This window comes from Pteronotus mesoamericanus, unplaced genomic scaffold, assembly GCF_021234165.1.
Source record: "Pteronotus mesoamericanus isolate MK-2021 breed Mesoamerican mustached bat unplaced genomic scaffold, CSHL_Meso_final contig_90, whole genome shotgun sequence".
NCBI lineage: Eukaryota > Metazoa > Chordata > Mammalia > Chiroptera > Mormoopidae > Pteronotus > Pteronotus mesoamericanus.
In genome coordinates, this window is record NW_026555277.1 from 40,898,411 (window position 1) to 40,921,025 (window position 22,615).

A 22,615-nucleotide genomic window follows, 5' to 3' on the forward strand; every position below is an offset into this window, starting at 1 on the left:
AGGCATCCCCCCCCACACCGCCCCGGCCCAAGATGCTGTTTTCTTAGGGAGTGAGCACGTTAACTCCATTCTGATTATTGTCAAGGAAACGACAGTTGCCCTCCCAAAAGGTACACTCCCCAAGTTCTCAACTCATTGTGTGTCATTCTACTTTTATCAGCATGATGCTTTCCACATACCTTCTCCTCTGGTCTTCTCCAAACAAGCAACATTTAGCAAATAAAAGCAACAAATCTCTGTCATTAGCCACCCTAAGTAAGGCCTAACTGGGAAGTTAACCTAGGAATCTAGAAATGGTGGCCCATCCACTATGCTATATTGTTAAATTACGCTTTCTGTGAGTCGAGATGCCTAGCCTCATATGCTCATGCACAAGCACGGGTGCCCTGTTAGTCAGAACAACACCCTGGCTTGTCTGCAGGAACTTCCCCTGTGCCCTAGACCGGTTCTGCCTTATGAATTTGTCACTGTTTTGTAATATAGGAGAAAGGACAATGGCCCTGTTGTCCTTATCATCATCTTTCTCATTTCCTACAGAGGGGAAGGACTGTGGCGGAGGCTCTTACATCTTCCTGGACCCACATCCTGTAGCTGAACTATTCTCTGCTACGTGACCACCAGACCATGTCTTCTTCCCTGCCCTTAAGCTGAAACTAATTATCACTGGCAATTATAGGATTTTATATTCCTGTGTTCTTAAAAAAAAAAAAAAATCCATGAAAATAAAGCCAGTACTTCCACAGCTGAACGAGCTCTGGAGAAACCACTACAAAATCGCACTGGTGCTATGGTAGTATTTACACATAAAATATGTACACGGAAAGCAGAATTTGCATGGAAGGACCTGATGTGACAATCTTATTTTATAAGTGTGAAAGTGGACTTTAACAACAAACAACACCCCCAAGAGAAGGTGTGGAAAATACAAATGTTCCAAATAAGGTTCACAATCTCCAAATGTCAGTTCTACACATGGATCACCATGGGCTGGAGCAAATGCGTTGATAACCATCCCAGGGGAAAATGCTGCATCTCTTTCATGTGCAGATATGATTGCATGTGTAAAATACTTGCCCTAAAATTAAGTCTTCTATCGTCCAAATTTTCCCAATTATTAATACACTAGACAGCTGCAGCAGCTCTAGCAAAAATAGCAGCCAAGCTTTTCCAAAAGTCAACACAGCCATGAGATGTCTGCTTGGGGGCTTCCCTGTGTAAGGAGTGGTTGCTCAGGATCAAACAAACAAACAAACAAAAAAAAAAACCAGTCTCCAGTGGAGCAAAGAGAAAAAGAAACTTGTTTCCGAATGTACACCAAAAAATGACTCCCCCACCCCCCACACACCCACCCTTGTTATAATAAAAAGTTTTGTGCATGAAAAAAGTCGACTGAAAAGGTTTCTGTCCAACTCACTGGGATAACAAACAATTCAGAAAATTAGACAGTACACCCAAAGGATGCCAGTCACTTCGGTGTATTCTGGAATGAGACTGTCAAATTGTACCTATTCAAATGAAACGAGATGAAGTTAGAAAACAAATTATCCCTTGTTTTAGATTTCTGGAAGCAAATTATGTCTGGGGCGGGGGGGTGGGGGGAGTTGTCCTTAGGTTGCTACCTTCATATTTTAAACAGGATTAGCATCATCTAAACACACTCTGGTAATATACATTCTTTGTGTAAATATCCATGTGTGAAACGCGTTTGGGGGTGGAGGGTAAAGTTAACTGCTCAGAGCATCACAACTTAATGTTTTCTCAACTCAACAGGGATCATGAATTTCAATTCAAAGGTTATGTGCAGAACATGCAACAAAGAATAGATTTTTAAAAACTGTTTTATTTTTATTTTTTTGAAAGCTTTACTCTCGGAGCTTAAGCAGGCACATCACAGCAGAGAGAATATCACTTGTCAAGGTTACGTGGAGAACGATGTGGATGTAACTCACTTCACATTTCCTGTCGCAGTTCTGATTTCACATCATTCTAACCTTTAACAGAAATCAGACCACACGCCCCAGATTCTGAACAGTGAGATAGCATCACCTCATCTGTGCCTCAGCTCCATACACAAACAGAAAGTGTGGGTCTTTCAGGAAACAGAACAAGTCATAACAGTTCAAGTTCTAAGCAAGCATATGTTTGCACCAGTTCCGCATAATCCGTTTCTAAGAGCAAGGACCATAGTTCATTTCTGCTGTCTCTCCATGTACGTAAAAATCACAGCCATTTTTCAGTAAATGCCAACAAATGTCAAAAGAGCACACCACAGCTACTTGGAAATAGCTGTTCATTTATTAATATAATCCCCTAGAGTAAAGCTTATGGTGTGAATGTTTTCGAGATGGTCAGTATCATTTAGAGGCAGGGCCAACACAATGCAAACACTCTCTACCCGTGTACCACTTACCATTTGCGATCTGTTCTTCGGACAGCCATTGATGTCTTCAATCTTTTCATTTGCTGAAAAAGGAAACACAAGTCAGAAAAATTAACTACCACCACAGACACTGTGTTTTGTGATGTTCAGGACCCTTAAGGCCATCCAAGTCCAAAGGCCCGGAGTGGGGTTTGTCTCATCAGCACAGGCATGTGGAATACTGAGAGGCATCTAGCAAGCTTTAGGACTTACTCATTGAGCCGCTGTCCTCCAGGGACAGCTGGGGCAAGGTCGTCATCATCTAAAGCAGAAACAACTGCATTGACGACAGTCTTAGAGTGATGGGGCATCGTGGAAATGTTGCAGACTGGGGAACAGGCTGCGCTGTGATTGTGCTTTAGGCTCTTAGGTAGACAAGCTCAACCTCCCCACAAAAGATGGGATGGTTCAGCGTGGATTAGTCCAGCTCCGACTCAGCTCCAGGGGACAAAAGCTTCAGATGATAACATTTCACCCTACCTTTAGCCAGAAATACTAACACTGCTTTACACTAATAGGATTACTAATAATCCTATTCCCAAGTGGTGGCAAAGAGAGAAAATGAAAGAATGAGACTTAAAAATGGCTCATCCATTTGGACGTAGTAAGTCCAAATTAGATCTGGGATACTCTTTGAGGTCGTAATAGCTCTTACCTACTAAGAGAAGTGAAAGGAAGAAGGTGCATTGAATTAACTGGAAATCAAATACCAATAACAGGGAAGAAAGGCCCAGCCTCCCATGGTGAAGTATGGAGGACGCCCTGCAAGATGCAGCCCGAGGCATCTGTGGAGGGATTAAGTGTGCAACTGCAGCTGTGCAAAAACAGCACTAGGTACAGGGGTCAGGACGCTGGCTTTGGGGGCAAAACACCAGTGTGAATCCCAGCTCTACAGCTTCTTAGCTGTGTGACTTCAGCTATGTCATTCAACCTCTCTGAGCCAAAGATTCCACATCTGTGAGATGGAGCTCAGACTACCAACTTCCCAGGAGGGGCTAGGAGAAATAGATTATATGAGGCCAGTGAAATGCTTACTTAGCCCAGGGCCCAGCACACAGTGAGTGGTTTATAAATGGTAGCTATCATTAACCCAACAACATACAGTCTTACCATCTATGTAAAATATATAAAGTTAGAATTTCCTTTTTTGATGTCGCCATCTGGGTCAAACCCAGAAACTCAGCTGGGACTCCATAGCAAAGAGCTATGCATTTGTCTTCTCTGGGAAGCCAGCTTGTTCCCCAACTCTGCGATCTTTCACCGCATGCCCCGCCCCAGCAGGAGAAGGCACTCTCAGTTCTCTGGGACTCTCAGCTCCCTGCGCCTGCCTCTGTTTTGCTCTTACTCATCCAATGTGTAACTGACTCCTTTTCTACAGACATGGAGATTTTGTTTTTCACATGTATATCCTTAGGGCTCATAAGTGCTTGCAAAATTGAATTCCAAAAAAATATCACATCCAATTTTAATGAATTTCATGCCTAAAACATGAAGAGAAAAGACATTAAAAACGGTCTAAAATGGGTAACGGAGTCATAGTGTCCCAAGCCTCAAGGACTTTAGGACACCCGAATCTAAACATAGCTCTCCACCTCTTCAGTTGCGCGTATTTTTTTTTTCTTTAGTGTTTCTACCTTGAAAGAGCAGTGAAAAATAATGCAAACTAGTGACAAGAAATTGTTTAAAAATTGAATTATCACGAGACTCCCTGGATGGTATACACACAACCTAATCTACACTGTCTTTAGACTTTGTCAAAAGTAAGTTTGCAAAAAAAAAAAAAGGTAAAGTGGGCTTATGACCCAGTGGGGAGGATCTGTAGTGAGCCCACTGTGTTTTCTCAAGAGAACACTGGGATGGGCATTTTAGAAAGCCCCTTCTACCACCTGCCTCCCCTGCTCCCAAAGGAGATGCCACAAAGCATTTACAAAGCACGTAAAAGATGCCCAATGAATGGAATTAAAATGAATGGATATTTGTTCTTCAGTACACCAGAAAGTAGTAAACGATGCCCAATGAATGGGATTCTGATGAATGGATATTTGTTCTTCAGTTCACCAGAAAATACGATTAGCTGAATAAAACACTAGCATGTAAACGCCACAAGATCAAGGACTTGTATCTGCTTTGTTTTCTACTGTAGGCCCAGAGCTTAGGACAGTGCCAGACACACAGTAATCACTCAGTCAATATTTGTTGAGTGGAACTAAGGAAAGAGTACTCTGACCATTTCAAAGATTCAAGTGTTTCTGCCTGTTTTGTGCTTTCACTTGTAAATATAGATATACATAGGGAAGACTTTTAAAAAATGATCTTTGACAAAAGACACTTTCCCATACACGGCAGGCCTGCATTCTGACCTTGGATTCTGATGTATCACATGGAGAATAAATGTGTAGCTTTGGGGTGTCAATGACACGTAAGGTATCTTCCAACTGGATACTCATGATGGCCAAACTCGTAAGTCATCAGATTCTAATCAATACCCAATTCAATATTAGGTCATTAGTGTTCATTAAAGTGAAGGGTGGATAACTATGACCCTAAGATACAATTTTAAGGATTCTTTATCATTCATCTGGATAAATGAAATGAAAGGCCTTGTTCTAATTACTCCTCTAATTCCTTTTCATGGTCTGCCACCTAAACCATAGTCAGATGCTCCTTGAATTCAAATGATCATGACTCCTATAAGCCTAATTCTGCCATTTATAACATTCAAAATAAACAGTGGAGTGGAGTCTATTTATGAACATGCTAACAGATATATGGGAAGAGATAAATCAAATGACTAAGCCCAAACTCAAAATAAATGCTTAATAAAATGCAAAGTGAGTCATGGACCTCCTAGTTTCTAATTTCATGTAATTTAAAGACTTCTTTAAATTCTCAAGTATGTCTATGGTTGTCATAAATACTTACAGTGATAATAGCAGTTCTGATTCTGCTGGTAAAAAGGAAGGAAAGCTTGATCTTCAGAGCCAAATTGATTAAATCTTATAGGGGGTCTTTAGCTACAGTCCCAAGGCAGAAAACCAGATGCAAAAGCATTGCCTGCAAAGTCCTCAACGGTGATTACAACCAGCATCCCTAAGTGCTAACAGTAATTTATTTATCCCAGTGTATTCAGTACATTCTTAGCCCATTAATGCAGTAACTTATCTGCACGCAAGGTAACAAGTTAGTAACCGGAAAGCATTAGTGCACTTTTTATTTTTTTAAAGACTTTTATTTATTTATTGTTAGAGGGCAAGGGAGGGAGAAAGAGAGGAAGAGAAACATTGTTGTGAGAGAGAAACATCAACTGGTTGTCTCTTATACTGCCCCACCTGGGGATGGAACCCACAGCCCAGGCGTGTGCTTTGACTAGAAATTGAACTGGCAACCTTTCACTTTGCAGAATGATGCCCAGCAAACTCAGCCACACTGGTCAGGGTCATTAGTGCACTTCTTAAATAAGAGGAGTGACATCAAGCTCATTATTTTCCAAAGACTCTCTCTGATAAGTTGAGAGCATTTCACCAGCCCATGCATCCATATGGGGCATCTATGCATGTGCATTGGGGAGCAGGCAGCCCTACCAATGGGAAGAGAAACTAGCTTCCCAAAAATGTAGATGACTTATCCAGGGTCACGCAATGGCAGTAGGTCATCAAGGGAAAGGAGGTACACTCTTGCGTGTCTGAATTTCCTTGCTGTGCTGAGAGGCAGCCCAAATGGTGATGGAAAATAAGTTATCAGCTCCCTTCACTTCTACCAGGAAACTCTTCCTGTCTTAGCTTCCTCCTTCTCGCCAATCCTTTTTGCTCCCTCCTTCTTTCTCTCTTCTCTTTCTCCCATCCCTTATTCCAATCCCTTCTGGCACCTTCCCTGAGTGATAGCAATATAAGCATGAGGAAGGAGCCTGTGTCTCTTTCTCTCTCTCAACTTATGCCGTTTATCCTTGCCTTGTAAACCTTTCTAATAACTCATAGAGATGGCACTATAATGGGTTGACAGGCAACTGCTGAGTTTGGACAGCTCATGACACAAGAAGATAATCACACTAATGAGAGGTTGAGCACAGAGAGATCCAACCCTCAGTCACTGGAGAAAGGCCACAAAAAGGCAGGAGCAAATGTCCATTTCTGCCTCACAGGGGAAAGGCAACGATGAAATAATGATGGGTCCCAAACAATGCCACCATCTAGGAAGCCCACCTCCATGGATGTCTGAAACAGATGAAGACTCAGACAGGAGCAGTATCTGTGCAAAGCATTTAAGGTCCTTCAAGTCACGTCTGATCATGTCACTCCCCAACCTGAAAATCAGCTCTTCCAACCCCTGGCTTTTTTTCTGAGGCTGAAGCCTAGAATTCTCTTTCTTGGACCTGGTAGCCCTGCCTGATTTTTGCCTTGCTGACCCTCTGGCTCTCTAAGCTCTAGCTGCTTTACAGACTAGTTCCTCCACCAGCAATGCCCTTCCTGACTGCCTCACCTAGCTAACTCCACGTAACTCACGCCAAGTTTGGCCTATAGGTGTGATGAATTCCCTGACTCCTACCCTCTCCACTCCCTGCCACCCCCCAAAATCACGGGTCAGGTCTCAGAGCACCACAGGTCCTTAATCACCATGCATGATACTCTTCCTGGGTCTTGAAAGAGGCTGTCCTTTTAAAGGGACAATCTCCCTGCCTCCAAATTTTGATGTGCCTTCATTTAGATGTTTTTTAATTTTTTATTTTGAAATAACCTCAAACTTACAGAAAAGTTACAGAGACAGTACAGAGAACTCCTACCTTCCTTCATCCATTCTCATTTTCTCCTTCCTGCCCTGACCACTTTTCTCTGTAGAGGGACACATTTTTTTTTCCTGAATCATTTTAGTGTTCTTTGCCTTTACACTTAGCATGTATTTCCAAAGGATAAGACTATTACCTAACAATAAAGTTAGAAAATTCAGAAAACTTAGCACAGATATAATTCCAATGTTCCAGTTTTGTCAACTGACACAAAAATTTCTTTTATAGCATTTATTCCCCAACCCAGGACCACACAGTGCATTTAGCTGTCATGTCTCTTTAGTCTTGAACAATCTCCCAGCCTTTCTTGGTCTTTCACAGCACTGACATATTGGAGCAGTGCAGGCAAGTTTTGGGCGTTTTTTTACTAGAATATTCCACAATGTGGGTTTGTCTGAGATTCCTCATGATTAGTTTCAGGTTTTGCATCCCCGACTGAAATTCACCATCAGCGATGCTGTTCTCTCGGGTATGACATCAGGAAGCACATGACATCCATCCATCCCTCACGAGTAATGTAATTTTGACCAGCTGGTCATGATAACTAGCTTCTTCCCGGTGGTGGTTACTACATCTCTCCCTTGGAACTAATAAGCAATCAGTGAAGAGACACTCTGAGACCATGCAAATAGTCTGTTTCTCATCAGACTTTGCTTTCTCAATTTCAGCATTCATCGATAATTCTTGCCTTACCTAATCTTTACCATCAAGGTTGCAACGCCATCTACACATATCAGAAATAGTCTGCTTCTCATCAAACTTTCCTCTCTCGATTTCAACATTCATCAATAATTTTTGCCTTACCTAATCTTTACCATCAAGGTTGCAATATCATCTACACACATTAGTCAGCATTCTCCAGTACAGTTGAACCCTCTCTGTTCTATCTATCTATCTATCTATCTATCTATCTATCTATCTATCTATCTATCTATCAGTAATGACCTATAGATTCCTATTTTATTCCATGGTTATAATCCATGACCATCCTCAATTATTTTGATGCTCTCATGGTCTCTGTTTAGATTGTTGCGTTTGTTTGTTTGTTTGTTTGTTTTGTAGCCCTAGAGGAGAAGACTAGTCCTTATAGGGAAATATATCACCAAGGGGGCAGATTCAGACCTAAGAAAAGAAGAGCTTTTGAAGGATTCCAATTCTCCATGTTAGATCTTAGTTCCCTGAGGAGGTAATAAGCTACCCATCACAGTAAGTATTTAACAGAGTCTGTTGACTGCCTTTCATACAATCAATTCATGCACCAGGCTGGGGCTTTTAAAGGTCTGTTCTAAAACTTAGAGCCAAGAGTTGTGGCAGAATCCGGGACAGGAGGAGGGTGTGACATACAGTTCAGAAGAATGTTCAGAAGAATGCTGAATCCCAAGAAGGGGAAACCTCCAAGCCACCTGTTGGAAAAAATTCGATCCAGACTTGCAGAAGCAGGGGCTGCAGTGGATAAAATTCTCATCCCTAATCCTTGCTACATGCTGTGAACCCAGGAAGGAAGATGACTCAGACCCAAGCCCAACAGAGCAGCCGGCAGAATGATAGAGGAGGGTCCCTCCAGCTGCCTGGGGGAGCTAGGAAACGCATCAGAGAGAAACTGACTCTTCAGGAATGGAGAGGATCTCTCCAGTCAAGAACCACTACAATTCTGTCCAGCACGGCAGTCACGAGGACTCCAATCCTGGGAAAATTTTAGATAGATACATAGACAGACAGACAGATATAAATACACACATATATCCTTTTTCCATTTTATTTTACAGGACATGTCAGAGAAAAGCATGGACCTCAAAAGTAAAGAGTATAAGTGGTTAATAGTTCAGCACCCTGCCCTGGCCAGGTAGCTCAGATAGTTACAGCATCATCCCGATACGCCAAGGTCGTGGGTTTGATCTCTGGTCAGGGCACACACAAGAATCAACTAACGAATGCATTAAAAAGTGGAACAATAAATTGGTGTCTCTTTCTAAAAAGGAAAAAAAAAAGTGTGGCACCCCGATGGGAGAGTACTGCTCTTCCTCCCTTACTAAGAGATCTATGTTCACAAGGTATTCTACGATTGAAGCTCTCAGCTGGCTGGCAGGCGGCCTAGGGGAGAAGTCAAACCCACAGGAGATGCCCATGTTTAACCGCCTTCCCAGCTCCCCGTCATCCGGGCCTCTGTTCCCCACACCCAGAGCAGAGGGTGTGAGCCCAGCAGGCAGGGCTGCAGGTCCAGGTGTGGACATCCGGCCTTACTGAGGAATCTCTGGCCAGAGCCAGCCTCTCCTGCAGGGTGAGGGAAAGCAGCGCAGTGCCCCAAGGGGCAGCCTGGATCACTGGTACTAACTGGAGCCTCTGGAGTCATACTCCAGTAGTTTCAGGCCCAGAGAGGGAACTGTCAAGGGAAACTGATGTCATCCAAATAGGTTCAGGGAAACACCCTCTAGAGCAACAATAAAAAACGCGGTAGCTAACATGTCCATAGCATTATTTTCAGTACATCCATGACATACATGCTAACATTGGCCTCTTCTGGGCCCATGGCAGACATAACTCATCTATCATGACACACTCTGACACTGATACCCCGGTCTCATCACCCTTCTCCGCATGCCTGTCAAGGCAGTGCCTACCAAATGCTATCTTAAGACCTCTACCTTGCATTTCTTAAGACTGCCACAAAAGCCAACAAAGCAGGCATGGCTGTGCCCATTTTAAATATGGGGAAACAGAAGCGGCAGAGGTTAAATGAGTGTTTGGAGGTCTCACAGTCCAGAGGGATGGAGCTGGGATGAGAGCAAGACGTCTGGGCACTATCCTTTCCCACTTTCTGTCTTGCTGCCCGTGCTGAAAGCAAAGACAATTCCTGGTAGAAACACTGCACAGCCCAAGGCTCAGGCAGAGTGGGCCCATGGGCCTGACGTGACCCTGCTGATACGGAGACCCAAACCCGGCTCAGATGCGAGTCATCTCTTCCATGAGGACCTTGCCCAGAAGATGCTACTCCTTTCAAGATTACAAGCCTTGCACACCTGCCTCCATTCCCAGCAAGGAGCACACTGCTGGCCACAGTCAGGCTTCCATAACTAGTTCCTGAACGGAGTGAAGGGAGGAAGTGCCTTGTACTGAGCTCAGTGTCACTGGGGTGAGAGGCAGGTAGAATGTGGCCAAGCAAAGAGCAGAAGTTTGAGAAGCAGGCTCACCCAGCTTAGACTCCCCTTGCAGGCTAGTCCTATGATATTGAGTTTCGGGCTCACTGGGCCTCAGTTTCTGCATCTGTAAAATGGGATGAACACTGCCTACTTCATAGAAGTGTTGAGGAAATTAAACAAGAGAAATATTTAAAAGAGCTCTGTAGGAGAGATGATGAAGAGGAGGAGGAAGAGTACAGAGTGGAAGAAGAGGAATGTAGCAGATGGCTGTCAAGGTGACACCCAAGACTCCTTTCGTTTAAGTTTAAGCCCTGGTACAATACCCTCCTGTTGAGTGTGGCAGGACCTAGGACTTATTTCTAACCAAAGAATATGACAAAGGTGACAGGATACTACATAATATAAGGTTCTTTCTCCCCACAAAAAACTTTCTCTCTCGCGAACACTGAAGAAGTCAATCAAAGTGGCCATGTTGAGAGACCCCTATGGCAAGAAGCTGAGAGGAGTGTGTAGGAGCTAAGAGGCGTCTCTAGTCAACAATCAGCAAGAAATCAGGACTCACCTCTTTTAATAAGGAAATAAATTCCACCAACACTCTGGATGAACCTGACCCCTCCCTGTTCAAGCCTCCAGATAAGAGCTCAACCCTGGCCAACACCTTGACTACAGTCTTGCACAGGCACCTGGTTAAGTCACGCCTGCACTCCTGATGCGCACTGAAAGATAGTAAGTATATGTCATTTCAAACTAAGTTTGTGGCAATTTGTTTACAGTAACGGAGACCAATACAGGGAGGGAAGGAAAAAGGAGAGGAGGAGAAGGAGGACCAATGGAAGCCAGCCTGAAGAAATCACTCTCAGGACAGCAGGGAAGCTCCTTTCTCCTTGAGTGGCAGCCAGAGTCCAAAAGTTTCAGCTAAGGGCCAACCAGCCTGTGTGTTCAGGTACAATCCCCACAGTTGTGAGCAGAGCTACTACTATACAGGGCTACTTACTTCTCACACTTGAAGGATATGTGACTTTTCTACAACAATCCTGCCCAAGGGGCTGGCACTTCTTTCTGTCCTTTCCCTGCGCCTCCTCTCTTGGCATCTCTTGGCATAAATTCATTGCTGCCGGCGACAACAATCAGCCTAATGCCATATAATTGACCTCCTGCCTCCTCGGTCTGCTCTGAGCAACCAGGCAGGACCACTGGGGCACATCCCTTAAGGCCCATGGCAAAGCTAAGCCCAGCCTCCACCCACGTGCCTTCCTGGATGAACTCTCTCCTCCCAGGGCATGGCCAAGGCCCTAAAAATCCCACCAGCCAGTTCCCCTCCCCTAGTGTTAAAACCAGAACCAGCCCTCTCTGGAGTCTGCTCTTCTGATTTCTCAAACTCAATCAGAGTTGGCAGGACTAAACCAACCCCTTGTTGCTTTTTTTAAAACCTTTTTAAAAAATATATGTCCAGAGCTATCCACACAAAAATTAGCAACAGAGAACGGGCAAGAATGAGAGAATGCGAGCCAGCAAGGTAGTAGGAGGTAAGAAGGAGAGCAGAGAGCCCCTCCCCAAACCACCAGCACTTCCCTGCAGCCTTGGCCAGTCTTTCTTTACAGAGGATCAAGATAAGATTGCTATGTGGGTGTTCGTATGAGGACAAAGGAGTTGGTACCCACACTCCTGAGCACAAAACAGTCCAATACATTCTCAACATGTGTGACAGAAATACTACATTTTTCTTAGAGAGTGCAGTGTTCCATTCCCTTTGCCCGACTCAACCCTCAGGAGTCTCCACTGTAACTGATCGATCGCCAGCATAAAATCTGCTCTTACCCACAACCTGGATGATCTGAGCCAGAAGAACACCGTCTGTCACATCTTGCTGGAGATCCTTGATGAGACGTTTGTGGCCTGATTTGGCTAGATAATGATTGGCCCAGTCCGTGTAGATCTGCAAAAGAGCAAAGAGGCAACTTTAGGAAGCCAGTCAGACCCCATCTGGGTCTGAGGCAGCTGCTTGGGCCTGCGTAGCCGCCCCCGTCCCGCTGGCGGTCTATCCGGGGCCAGCCAGCGCCATTAACATTCAGTGCATTGTACCGATGGGGCATTCAGCAACCGTAGCTGGGCTTTCGCCTATTGAGAGATCTGCCATCAAGGCTCAGGGAAAAGCTAAAGAAAGCTTCAAAACATGCAGAGGCCTGAATGGGACAGGGGACACGGAACTAAACAGTCTGCGCCAGACGGCTTTGAGAGGCTAAGGCTCTAAATGCAAGAGAGGTCTCCCCACCCCACCTCCACCACCCTGCCCCTCCCCATCTTTTTCTCTTTATTGAGAAAACGTATGGGGAGGTTACCACCCAATAGGCATCTTTTAATGGGCCATTTCTGGGTAAGAAGGGCTATTGAGTTAACCGAGTTCTCAGGAGCCTGGGGCCCTTGTTTAAAAAAAAAAAAAAAAAGCCAAGTACGAAAACACAGAGCCCCTCAATTACTCTTGTGTGAGCAGGGTTATTGATGGCCTCACAATAATCTCAAATTTAATCAGTTTAATTTAAAGGCAAGCATCATTTTCACTATTGGGATTCTGTAAACAAACCCCAGCAAATTCCACCATACTTAAACCCAGCACTGGTGTACACTGCACCCTGAAAGGCAGAGGCTGGGTCACCCATGAGACCAGGAGAGCTGACCCCTTGGCGGACAGATACATATAGCTGGTGAAAAAGTTTGTCACTTTTTTTCCTGTAAAATAAAAGACACATTTTTCATTTTTACCAATAACTTTATTGATTTGGGTATTTTGAGTCTGCTGGCTCTCTCCCGCTATTGGCTTCTAGGGGTGGAGGCCAAGGGTGATGCTACACACCTTCCAATGCCTAAGACAGCCCACAGCAGAGAAGTATTTGGCCCGAATGTCAACAGTGCCAAGAAACTTTGCAAACCACTTCTGACACGTTTGATCAGCCACAGCTCCTTCTCCCTACACTGCACGAATCTTTTTTTTTTCCGTTTCAGTTGCATTGTTACCTTTCTTGAAATAATAAAGCATAATACAATGAAAATTTTGCATATCTTCTTCATCTTGAATATTAAAATGGCTGCACAAAAATTCACCAATTTTGATGTTTTTTAAAAATCCATACTGCTACAACAGCTGTCACAATACAATCTAATTAAATTATTTCGAATGAAGTTGAACAACTAAGCGCTACCAGAGCCATCGTATGGAAAAAGCATAAGCATAATGGACTTTTTGGCCAACCCAACATATCGGACCTGCTCCTCTCGGTCACACTATCATCATCCCAAAAGGATACCTTCTTCCAAACAGGCCAAATAGCATGAGAAACCTCTCATTGAAATTTTGCCCCTAACTGACAGAAGCCAAATGCAAACAAAATTTAAGACCTCCTCACCAGTTTTGAATGCTAATTTCCATACATTGATTTGAGAAAACATTAGGCCCTGCTTATCAGCACCTTTTCTTCCCCAGTGATAAGGACAAATGACTGTTCAAAAAGGTAACTATCCTACCTCCACTGGATCATGTATTAGTACCAAGAGTTTACATCCTCAACGGTACGGTTTCTGCACCAGAATGAGGCAGGTGGTCACTGACTCTCCACCAGCCGGTCTTCTCTGAGACCCCAGCGCAGCGGAAGCCCTGCCTCCCTCCAAACTCTCGCCCTCCATCCTTTTCTTCTGAACCTCACGCCCAGAGTAATCCCGCACCATAGGATCCTCCCTCCCCTCAGGGCTCCTGGAATGGGGTCTGTGGGCCAGGGCCTGACCCTGCAAAGCAGAGCCCTACTTGGGGGGCGGGCAGGTGGTGGCCACATGGCACTTTTGACTACTCCACCTGGGACTGTGAGGGTGTAACGCCCAAAACACAAAGGCAGAGCTGCATTTCCTGCTTCGTCAAGATCTGAGGACAGACGACCTCTGCCCACCGCACTCCCACCTGGTAGCCCAGCCTTTCACAGCAGAGACCCAGGAGCACCCTGCACACGGCAGGGTGGTGCTATTTCATAGCTTGAATCGTTCTTGAATCCATGTTACCCTGCCCCGGGACTCTCAAGTTGTCAGCGATCAAAAATCTAATAAAGCAAGATCATTTTTAATTTTCTAAGCACTGAGAAAGCTAAGGAAATGGAGCACCATCTTCATCTAGGTCATTACAATGGCCAGTCGGAAATGTCAATGATCACTAAATGAAATGGTTAAGAGGGCAAGAATGAAGGAGAAGAACATTGAAAGGCAAAGAGGCAGACCTGTGTCCAAGTCCCAGTTCTGCAGGTTCCCCGAAGGCAGGCACTTAGGGAAGTTTTGGTCAGTGATGTATCCCAAGTTCCTGCCGCAGCATGAAGCATATTAGTTCTCAATATGCCTCTGTGAATGAATGGATATATGACCTCAGTTGAGCTACTTTTGAGGTTGTTTTCTTTTCTGTATAATAGGATCAATACTATCTACTTTTCAAATATTGTGCAGAGCAGCTTAATAAATAACACATATCATGCCTACTACATGCGGGGCACTGGTGAAAACACTTTACACATATTAACTCATTTAATCCTCATTCTATGAGGTAGATACTAGTATTGTGTCTATTTTTCAGAGGAGATACTGAAGTACAGAAAGGTAAAGTGATTTGTCCAAGGTCACAAGTAAGTGGCTGAGCCAGGTTTTGAACCCCTGCTGGCTGACTGACTATAGAATCCCTTAGACCCTACAGTGCTGCTTCTCCGAATATGCATATGAATGTGACTCAAATCATTCATCCCCTCCATCAACACTCTCCTACTGACTCTCAGCCACACCTCTATTCAGTTATGTTCTCACTAAAAGAATGTAAAAAAATAAAAACCCAAAAACCTAGTTTTATATCTTGCTGTCTAAGTGCCCTAAGGCCAGCAGCTCAACTTTTCTGAGTTTCAGGTTATTCGGCTGTAAAATGGGCACAATTAGGCCTACTAAGGAAGGTGGTTGTGATAACCCAATGAGGCGCCACGTGGAAGCCCCTGGCCTGACCCACACTGGGGCTCGGGAAGCAGAGGCCATAGAGTGGTAAAGGGGGGGGCTTTGGAGTCCACAGACTTACTTTAGACCTCAGCTGCCAGGCTGCCAGTCACCTCTGTGCCCTCTGGCCAGGTGTCCTCATTTACAGTATGAAGATAATCATGTCTATATCATCAGGCTATGAGAAGATGAAATGAGCTCATATACATAAAGGACACAGAATATGGCACATGCTAACTGTTCAGTAAATAAAAGTAAAAATTAGACATTTTACCACCAGCACTGTAAATGGGCCATAACAAAACCAGACACATCCTCTATCCTGAACCACCAGGATGCCCATGACTCAGGGACTCGCTCCCCTTGTCCTTTGCATGGCACAATTTTAAGAGTCTGGAGCATCCCTGGTCTGGAGTCACAAACTATGATCAACTGTGAAAGAAAGGCAGGCCAGAAACTGGCCAGGCTGGTACATAGAGAGGCTTCCTTCCCTAACTAGGGGAGGGCACAAGGACAATGCTCTCTCAAGACCTGGAGGGTCAGTGGACTCCAGATCTGGAAAGATCTGTGCACCTTCCCATGAGCTATGTCCAAGGGACCATGAAAGCTTTCCAAAGCTTAACACCAGCGGCCCCACGACCACCAGGTGAGGTGAGAAGGAGTCACAGACAAGGACACTGCCGAGTGAGAGGTGATGCTGGTGCCTCCACTCATTCCCTTGCTAGGTGAGGATGGGTACTTTAAAATAGAGGCGCTGTCTCTAAAGCCAGCCCTCTATGTGTCTGGACAATCCAGCAGAAACACACAGTACCGAGCCCTGGTGAGGCCAGGAAGGTGTCTAGCATGCTGGGGAGAGCTTTTCATGTTCCGCGGTGGTCAGAAATGGCTCTGCCAAACAAAAGAACCTCTCTGCCTCAAGCTGTTTAAAACAAGAGCTCTTCTCTCAACTTCAGCCTACCCACACACCGCTGCCACCTTAACCTCCCAGAGCACGGCTGATCGCCTGCTCAGATCATCCGTGCCTCCCCACTTTCCACTGAACTAAAGTTGTCAGAGATCACACTGAGATTCAAGGCAGTCTTACCATCCCCTGCTCTACCCCAAGCCACTTCTGACCCTTTGTTTGGGGGAGGTGGGGGGCGGGCAGGCGGCGGCAGTACATGTGGAAGTTAAGGACACAGGCTTTAAAATTGCCCAGGCCCTTGGTTCTGGGCAAATGAATTTCTATTAACCTTGATTATACCTCAGTTTTACCCTCCATAAGATGGAGATTATATCAAATATAGCGGTACCTCGGTACTCATCATTAATTCATTCCGGAACTTGTGACAATTGCCGAAACCGACAAGTACCAAACGAGTACTGAGCAAGCAATGAGGAGTGAAGCATTTTCTCTTGCGGAGTGGCGTCGTGACTCATAGAAGTTCTAGCAAATGCAACGAGTCCTGAGCAAGCGCCAAATGCTGAAACATTTTCTTGTTGTCAAATGTGGCAAGTACAGAGTTTGAAGAGCTCTGAAAACGACGAGTACTGAGGTATGACTGTATATCAGACAAGAGGGACTGGCAAATTGGGACCTGGGCCAAACACAGAAGACACCTGCTTCATAAACCAAGTTCTATTGGGACAGTCACACCCATTTGTTGTCTGTGGCTGCTTTCACGCTACAATGGCAGACTTGAGTAGTTGTGACAGAGAGACCCTTTAGCTCACAAAACCTCAAATATTTACTATCCATCTCTTTAGAAAAAACAAAAACAAAAATGTGCCACTCTGGGACTGAATGAGATAATATGTCTACACATATCAAGTGTGCAGTGGTAATAATAATGACGACCCTCAGGAAAAAGACATAGCTCATGTTCCCCTGTCTCTGAACTCATGTCGCCCCAACCTCCTAAGTGCCTCCGTCTGGGACCACCCTGCAAGGCCCAATTCCAATGCCAGTCCCTCATGAAGTCCCTCTTGATTTCCTGATTGTAGCCCAAGCTGCATCATGGAGTGCAGACAACTTGAATGTTGGCTCCACCTTCTCACCTTTACCACCAGATTCTGGCAGAGACCGCGTCTCGCCCATCTTTGCGGTCTCACGGGGAGGGAGCCCATGGTAGGAGGTCAGTAAATGCTTGTGGTAAATGGTTGCTGGGTTGAGCTGAACAGAAAGAAAAAGGGCGAATCCTTGGGAAACTGATTACATTTGAGACTTAAAAAATGTGGTCTCTCAGCGAATCCTCAACCCAGGACCTCAAATCTCTTTATCGACTAAAAAAGGCAAGGAACAGAGAAAATAAATCACTCCATAGCTCAAGCTCATTAATCAGGACCCATCCAACAAGAATCATTAATTATCTGGAGTTTCCCTTCCCCTCCCTTGTCCCCAGCTCTCAACTTTTTAAATAAATGAGTAGTCACAAGAAAATAACAAATTTATTTTAAAAACCAGCTTTCACAGGCCATGCTAAGCACAGATATGATTTAGTCCAGTCTCCTTCACTTGCTGTTTCAGTAGCTCACACAATGACTAATACTCTTCCAAAGGTACCCTTGGAAAATTAACTCACAATAGCCGCAGGCATGGCATCGAAAACAGACTCCCTCCAGATTGCGCAACTCAACAAAAATGGAGCTGAGCCTGTGCAAAACATTTTAAGCAACAGCACAACTAAAGCATGCAGGGCTTCCTGGCTAAGCCTCAGGCATTCGGAAATTGACTTCTCCAGATCTGCTTCTTTCTGAGTTCTGGAGCCTTGAGGGGCTGCTCTTCCTTTTACCCTGAGTCCACTGATCCTTGACCTGTGGACTGTCCGTAGAAATGGACAAACACTAAGAACCACACAGGAGGAAAGAACAAAACCACCATCCACACCCCCAGCTCCAGATCATCAAACCATTCTAGAGAAGTGAGTCTAGAGAAAGGCTCTATTATCATTTTACGCTAGGGTCGGAGGCGTCTTTCCCATTGTTTTCCCACTCTGATCTCTCCATCTCCCTGGGCTCATCTGTCCCCCCGACCCCCTCTAAGGGGAGACTCGGTGCTCCAGAAGCCTGGGTGAGGGAGAGAGGCTGCCGTCAGAGGCATGAAGGAATAAAAGGGGGGAGGAAGGCGATGGCAGCTGAAGAGTGAATTTGTTTTGAATTACTTACTCCCCCTGACAGAATTTCAAGGAGTGTGTCAGTCATTTGTTTGCTTAATGCCACATCATTCCATAGCACACAGGCTGAAATCAAAGGGGGAAGGTTTTCACAGACTGATTGAAGTCAAGAACCTGGTTAGTTGTAACAAGAAAACTCGTAATAACTGCAGTGTTAAACCAACAAGGATAGTAAGTTTATACTGAAAGTAGCCTTCAAATGAAGTGTGTGTGCATGTGGGTGTGTGTTGCGGGAGGGGTGGCACTCTAAGTGAGGAACCCAAGCAACATGCCACAAAACAAATGCACCAAAAGTTGGTGCTCTAAAAACTCAACTGCATATCCCCCTCTATATGCTGGGCAGCCTGATGGATCCACAAGGCAGTGCTAGCATTAGGATGCAGTTCCAGGAATAAGGTAAAACGTATGTCTTAAAAGGAAATGCCACTGAGGATGAGAATAAACCAGTCACTCAGCATCAGCGGTGCTTTCCAGTAGATCAACTGTAAGGCGAATGCTACTGTTTGGCCTCAATTCAAGAGGTCTCACTCTAGACTTTGGCCATGTCATCAACGTAATATTTCCATGACTGAGCAGTGTGTGGTTAAATGATTTAGTTCTGATTATTCTGAAGCACAAATATAATACTGCGACAAGAGCACGAAGTGTTCAGCTACTACCTGAGTACCATAAAGAATGATGATCCAGTCATTCGCAGTTTTAAGAAAATCAAAACACACCATTTGTCATCCAGGGAAAAGCTGGTAACACATTCAGGTCTGCATTCCCAGCATCAAGTGAGGAGTATGCACCTACCCCACGGGTGCAGCCACAGGTCCACATGACCTTTAAACAGCTCGGGCTGGAAGAGGAGGCCTGAAACCAGCTGGTGGCTTTTCTCCTGCTCCCTGGATTCTCAGGAGAAGAGTCCAGTTCTGCCCAGAGTCCTCGGTGCCACCACACGCCCACCCTGGAGGGCAATGACTCTCCTTCCATCCCACTGTTGCCATCTCCTGATGCGTAACTTCAGTCATTTGTGTTTTCTCGTGAATCCCAGTAATCACAGGGGCAGAGCATCTGCAGTCTCAGGAGCTGGCAAGGAGAGCGCGCGCTGAGATCTGGCCCTGCCGCCTACCGGCAGGGTGGTCCCAGGTGAGTTATGCTCTGGCTGAGGGTTGGGGCCGCTCCTCTGAGAGACGGTGATACACAAGGTTGTTTTACGGACTAAATGAGAACACATATATAAGTGTCTGGCACACAGGGTTAAATAAATAGTGGTTATTCATATTCCAATTAATAAATTCTTGACTATTAAATTCTGGGGGAGTAAGTCATTCCAGGTTGCTGAGAGTGCAGGCTTCTGAGAGCCGCAGTTGTTTTTTTTTTTTCCATTGGGGATCTTTCCCAAATGGATTATCATGATCCCTGCTTTTCAAATTAACCCAACTTCACTTTTTCCTTGATGGCCCACAGACATCACTAGGAATAATAGTGTGCTGATGGATACAAGGATGCTCTTAAGGCCTATCAAATTGCTGGGCCTTCCTTAAAAGACCCCAGTGTCCTTTAAAATTGGGTGTAAAGGAAAAGAAAGTAGTGTTCAAGTAAGGCTTGATGGGACTTTTTAGTCAATGAAAATAGCTAAGTAGTAGGATTTCATGGCACCACTTTATGTTGCTTCCAGATTCAATAGGGAAGGCTTTTTGTTCTGCAGCTGGTCTCCAGGCAGATAGGCTGCTAGAAAGCTGGGCTCCAGGAGCACAGAGATGTGGCTGGCTTCTGTGTTCCATCTGAGCACACGTGGAATGGTACCACCTGCTCTCCCTCCTGACATACGTTTTGTAATATGGTTAATGTGAACTTATTTATACCATGGAGTATACATCTCTGCCCAGACTCAGAAGGCAGTAACTCACAGGGGGAAGGGAGGCATCCACGGCTGGTTTCCTCCCTTATTATCTTCAGCAATCTACTTATCCACACAACCACCAGAGATACACCCTGATACCTGCCCACATGTGTGCTTCTGTTTCACAGGGACACGCATATACAACACATGCACATAGCCAGTGACTAGAGAGAAGGGCAGGGCCTATCACTAATCTGGGTTTCCATCTTGCTCCACATCCTGGCACCATCCTTACTCCTAACTTTACCCACGAATACCAAGTCAAGATACATTGCTTAGAGCCGCACGCGCACTGCAGAGCACTGAGCAAACACTGCTGAGCACCTCCCTGTGCTGGGCTCTGCTCTGGCTGCAGGTTTGTGTAGGATAATAACTACCACCGGCCAAACGTCTACGGTGACTTAAGAAAACACCTTCTCGAAGTCGGACCACTTAGGTTCCAAACATGCCTCAACCACTTCCTGGCAGAGTTATCCTGGACGAGTTTCCTAAAGTGTCTGGGCCTCAGCCTCCTCGTCTGTGAAATGGATCAACTGCCCATTCAGGCTGTTGTCACACTAAAATGAGATAGTACTCTAACAATGCCTGGCACATAGTAACAGCTCAGAATGTGAGCTGTGCTGATAATTCCCAGGAAGGCCACAACATATAATGCAAGCACTTTGCAAACAATGGATTCCTTTAGTCCTCTACTCGCTTGTGAGGAAGATTTTATTTCCCTCGTTTAACAAATAAGGAAACAGAGGATCTGAAGGATGACATGACTTTCCCAATGTCACATGACAAGTATTCGCAGTTTGAAAAAAGCAACTCTGGCTCCTAACGATGCCACACTGCTACTGAGAGGCTCGCACAGGAGCCACCAGCCATCGAAGGTCAAGTGCCACAGCAGTGTGGGAAAAGCAGCAAGAGAGGGCCAGGCTTCCTGCACAATAGGCAATACAGTGTCACCCTGTCCTGCCCCTGGGAACAAAGTGGCCGCTTGTCACTCAGGGCTCAGATCCAAGAGGAGAGCTGACACTTTCCCATGTCACCAAAGCACAAAGCAAACATAATTTCACAACAGTGTCACTATAACAAAAATGAAAATGCCAAAAGAACATGAGTTAGCACTGCAGGGCCTTACCCAAATGGGGAAACACTCAGGAGTGAAGTCCCCCAGTCCCTCCCAGCTGAAGCGGGGCAAGGCCAGCCCGAGACCCTGCACAGTGAATGCTGGGCCAGGCCTGGGAACAGCCCCGCAGCCACACAATAGCGCCATTGTCTGTCAGGAACACGAACAAGCAGCAGGTGGGTGTGCACAGCAACTCCAGAGGTTTTGAAACTGTGCCTTTAGAAAAATAAACCAGGCTGCTGAATGTGCTGGGAGGGACTGGTGAGATCTTACGGATGAGCATGTAGGCACCTGCTTACTCCGCACCTTGGGATACTCTACTTTCAATGCCTACGATCCCCCTTTCCTGTACTCTGCTCTCCTGGGACAGGCACGTCTCTGCACTACACTTCGTAGTATACGCAATACCTTCCCATTCATTTCCTCACTTGATCACCATCATCTATGTGCAAAGGGTAGGTGCTTCTGTAGAGGGCCTACTGGGTGCCAGGTGTCTGTGCCTGTAACCTCATCTACCATCTCTCCCCACTGGAGGGACAGCTCCAGGAAGATAGGAATTTGTATCTGTTTTATTCACTGAAGTTTTCCAAACATCCATCATGGTGCCTGGCATGTAGCAGGTGCTTACTACATTTTTATTGAATAAATGCATGATCCATTTCCATTTTACAGCCTGGAAAACAGAGGCTCTGAAAGGTGAAGAAATGTGCACAGGGTCACAGGGCTAATAAAAGGTGACGCTCCGCTGGACCCAGGCAGCCTGCCCTGGAGCGCTCACGACGGCAGAGCAGGAGCCAGGGCTGCTGGGGCCTCCCTGGAAAATCAAACAAGGGCAGATGAGGATGAAGATGAAGCTATGCCTCATTGCTTCAGGATAAAATTGGACCCCTCAGCAGTAATTCCCCTCACTCACTCCAACCTTGGCAGTGAGATCAGAACAACTTTCAACCCCAATATGCAGAGGCTCCAAAAAAACCAAGCGTCAGAGCCCACTTGGAATTTCTGAAGTATTTTCTGTCTCTTCCTGTGTTCATTAGTTAGTAATTAGGCCTGCTCTCCTTCCAGGGGTTCCCTCTGTGTCTGTGGTGGGAAGGGAGCCCTTCCCTGCAGGATGGGGGTGG

General features: G+C 45.4%; 1 protein-coding gene across 2 annotated transcripts in view; it reads right to left on the reverse strand.

Annotated features, from left to right (window-relative positions):
* Window positions 1–22,615, reverse strand: part of NAV2 (neuron navigator 2) — a 357,485-nt gene that overhangs the window by 232,196 nt on the left and 102,674 nt on the right. For both annotated transcript variants that reach the window (XM_054586002.1, XM_054586001.1), the window contains exons 2-3: window positions 12,155–12,272; window positions 2,411–2,463 (exon numbers count right to left, since the gene is read on the reverse strand). In XM_054586002.1, the coding sequence (XP_054441977.1) occupies window positions 2,411–2,463; window positions 12,155–12,272 (171 nt within the window). The remainder of the gene's footprint in view (window positions 1–2,410; window positions 2,464–12,154; window positions 12,273–22,615) is intronic.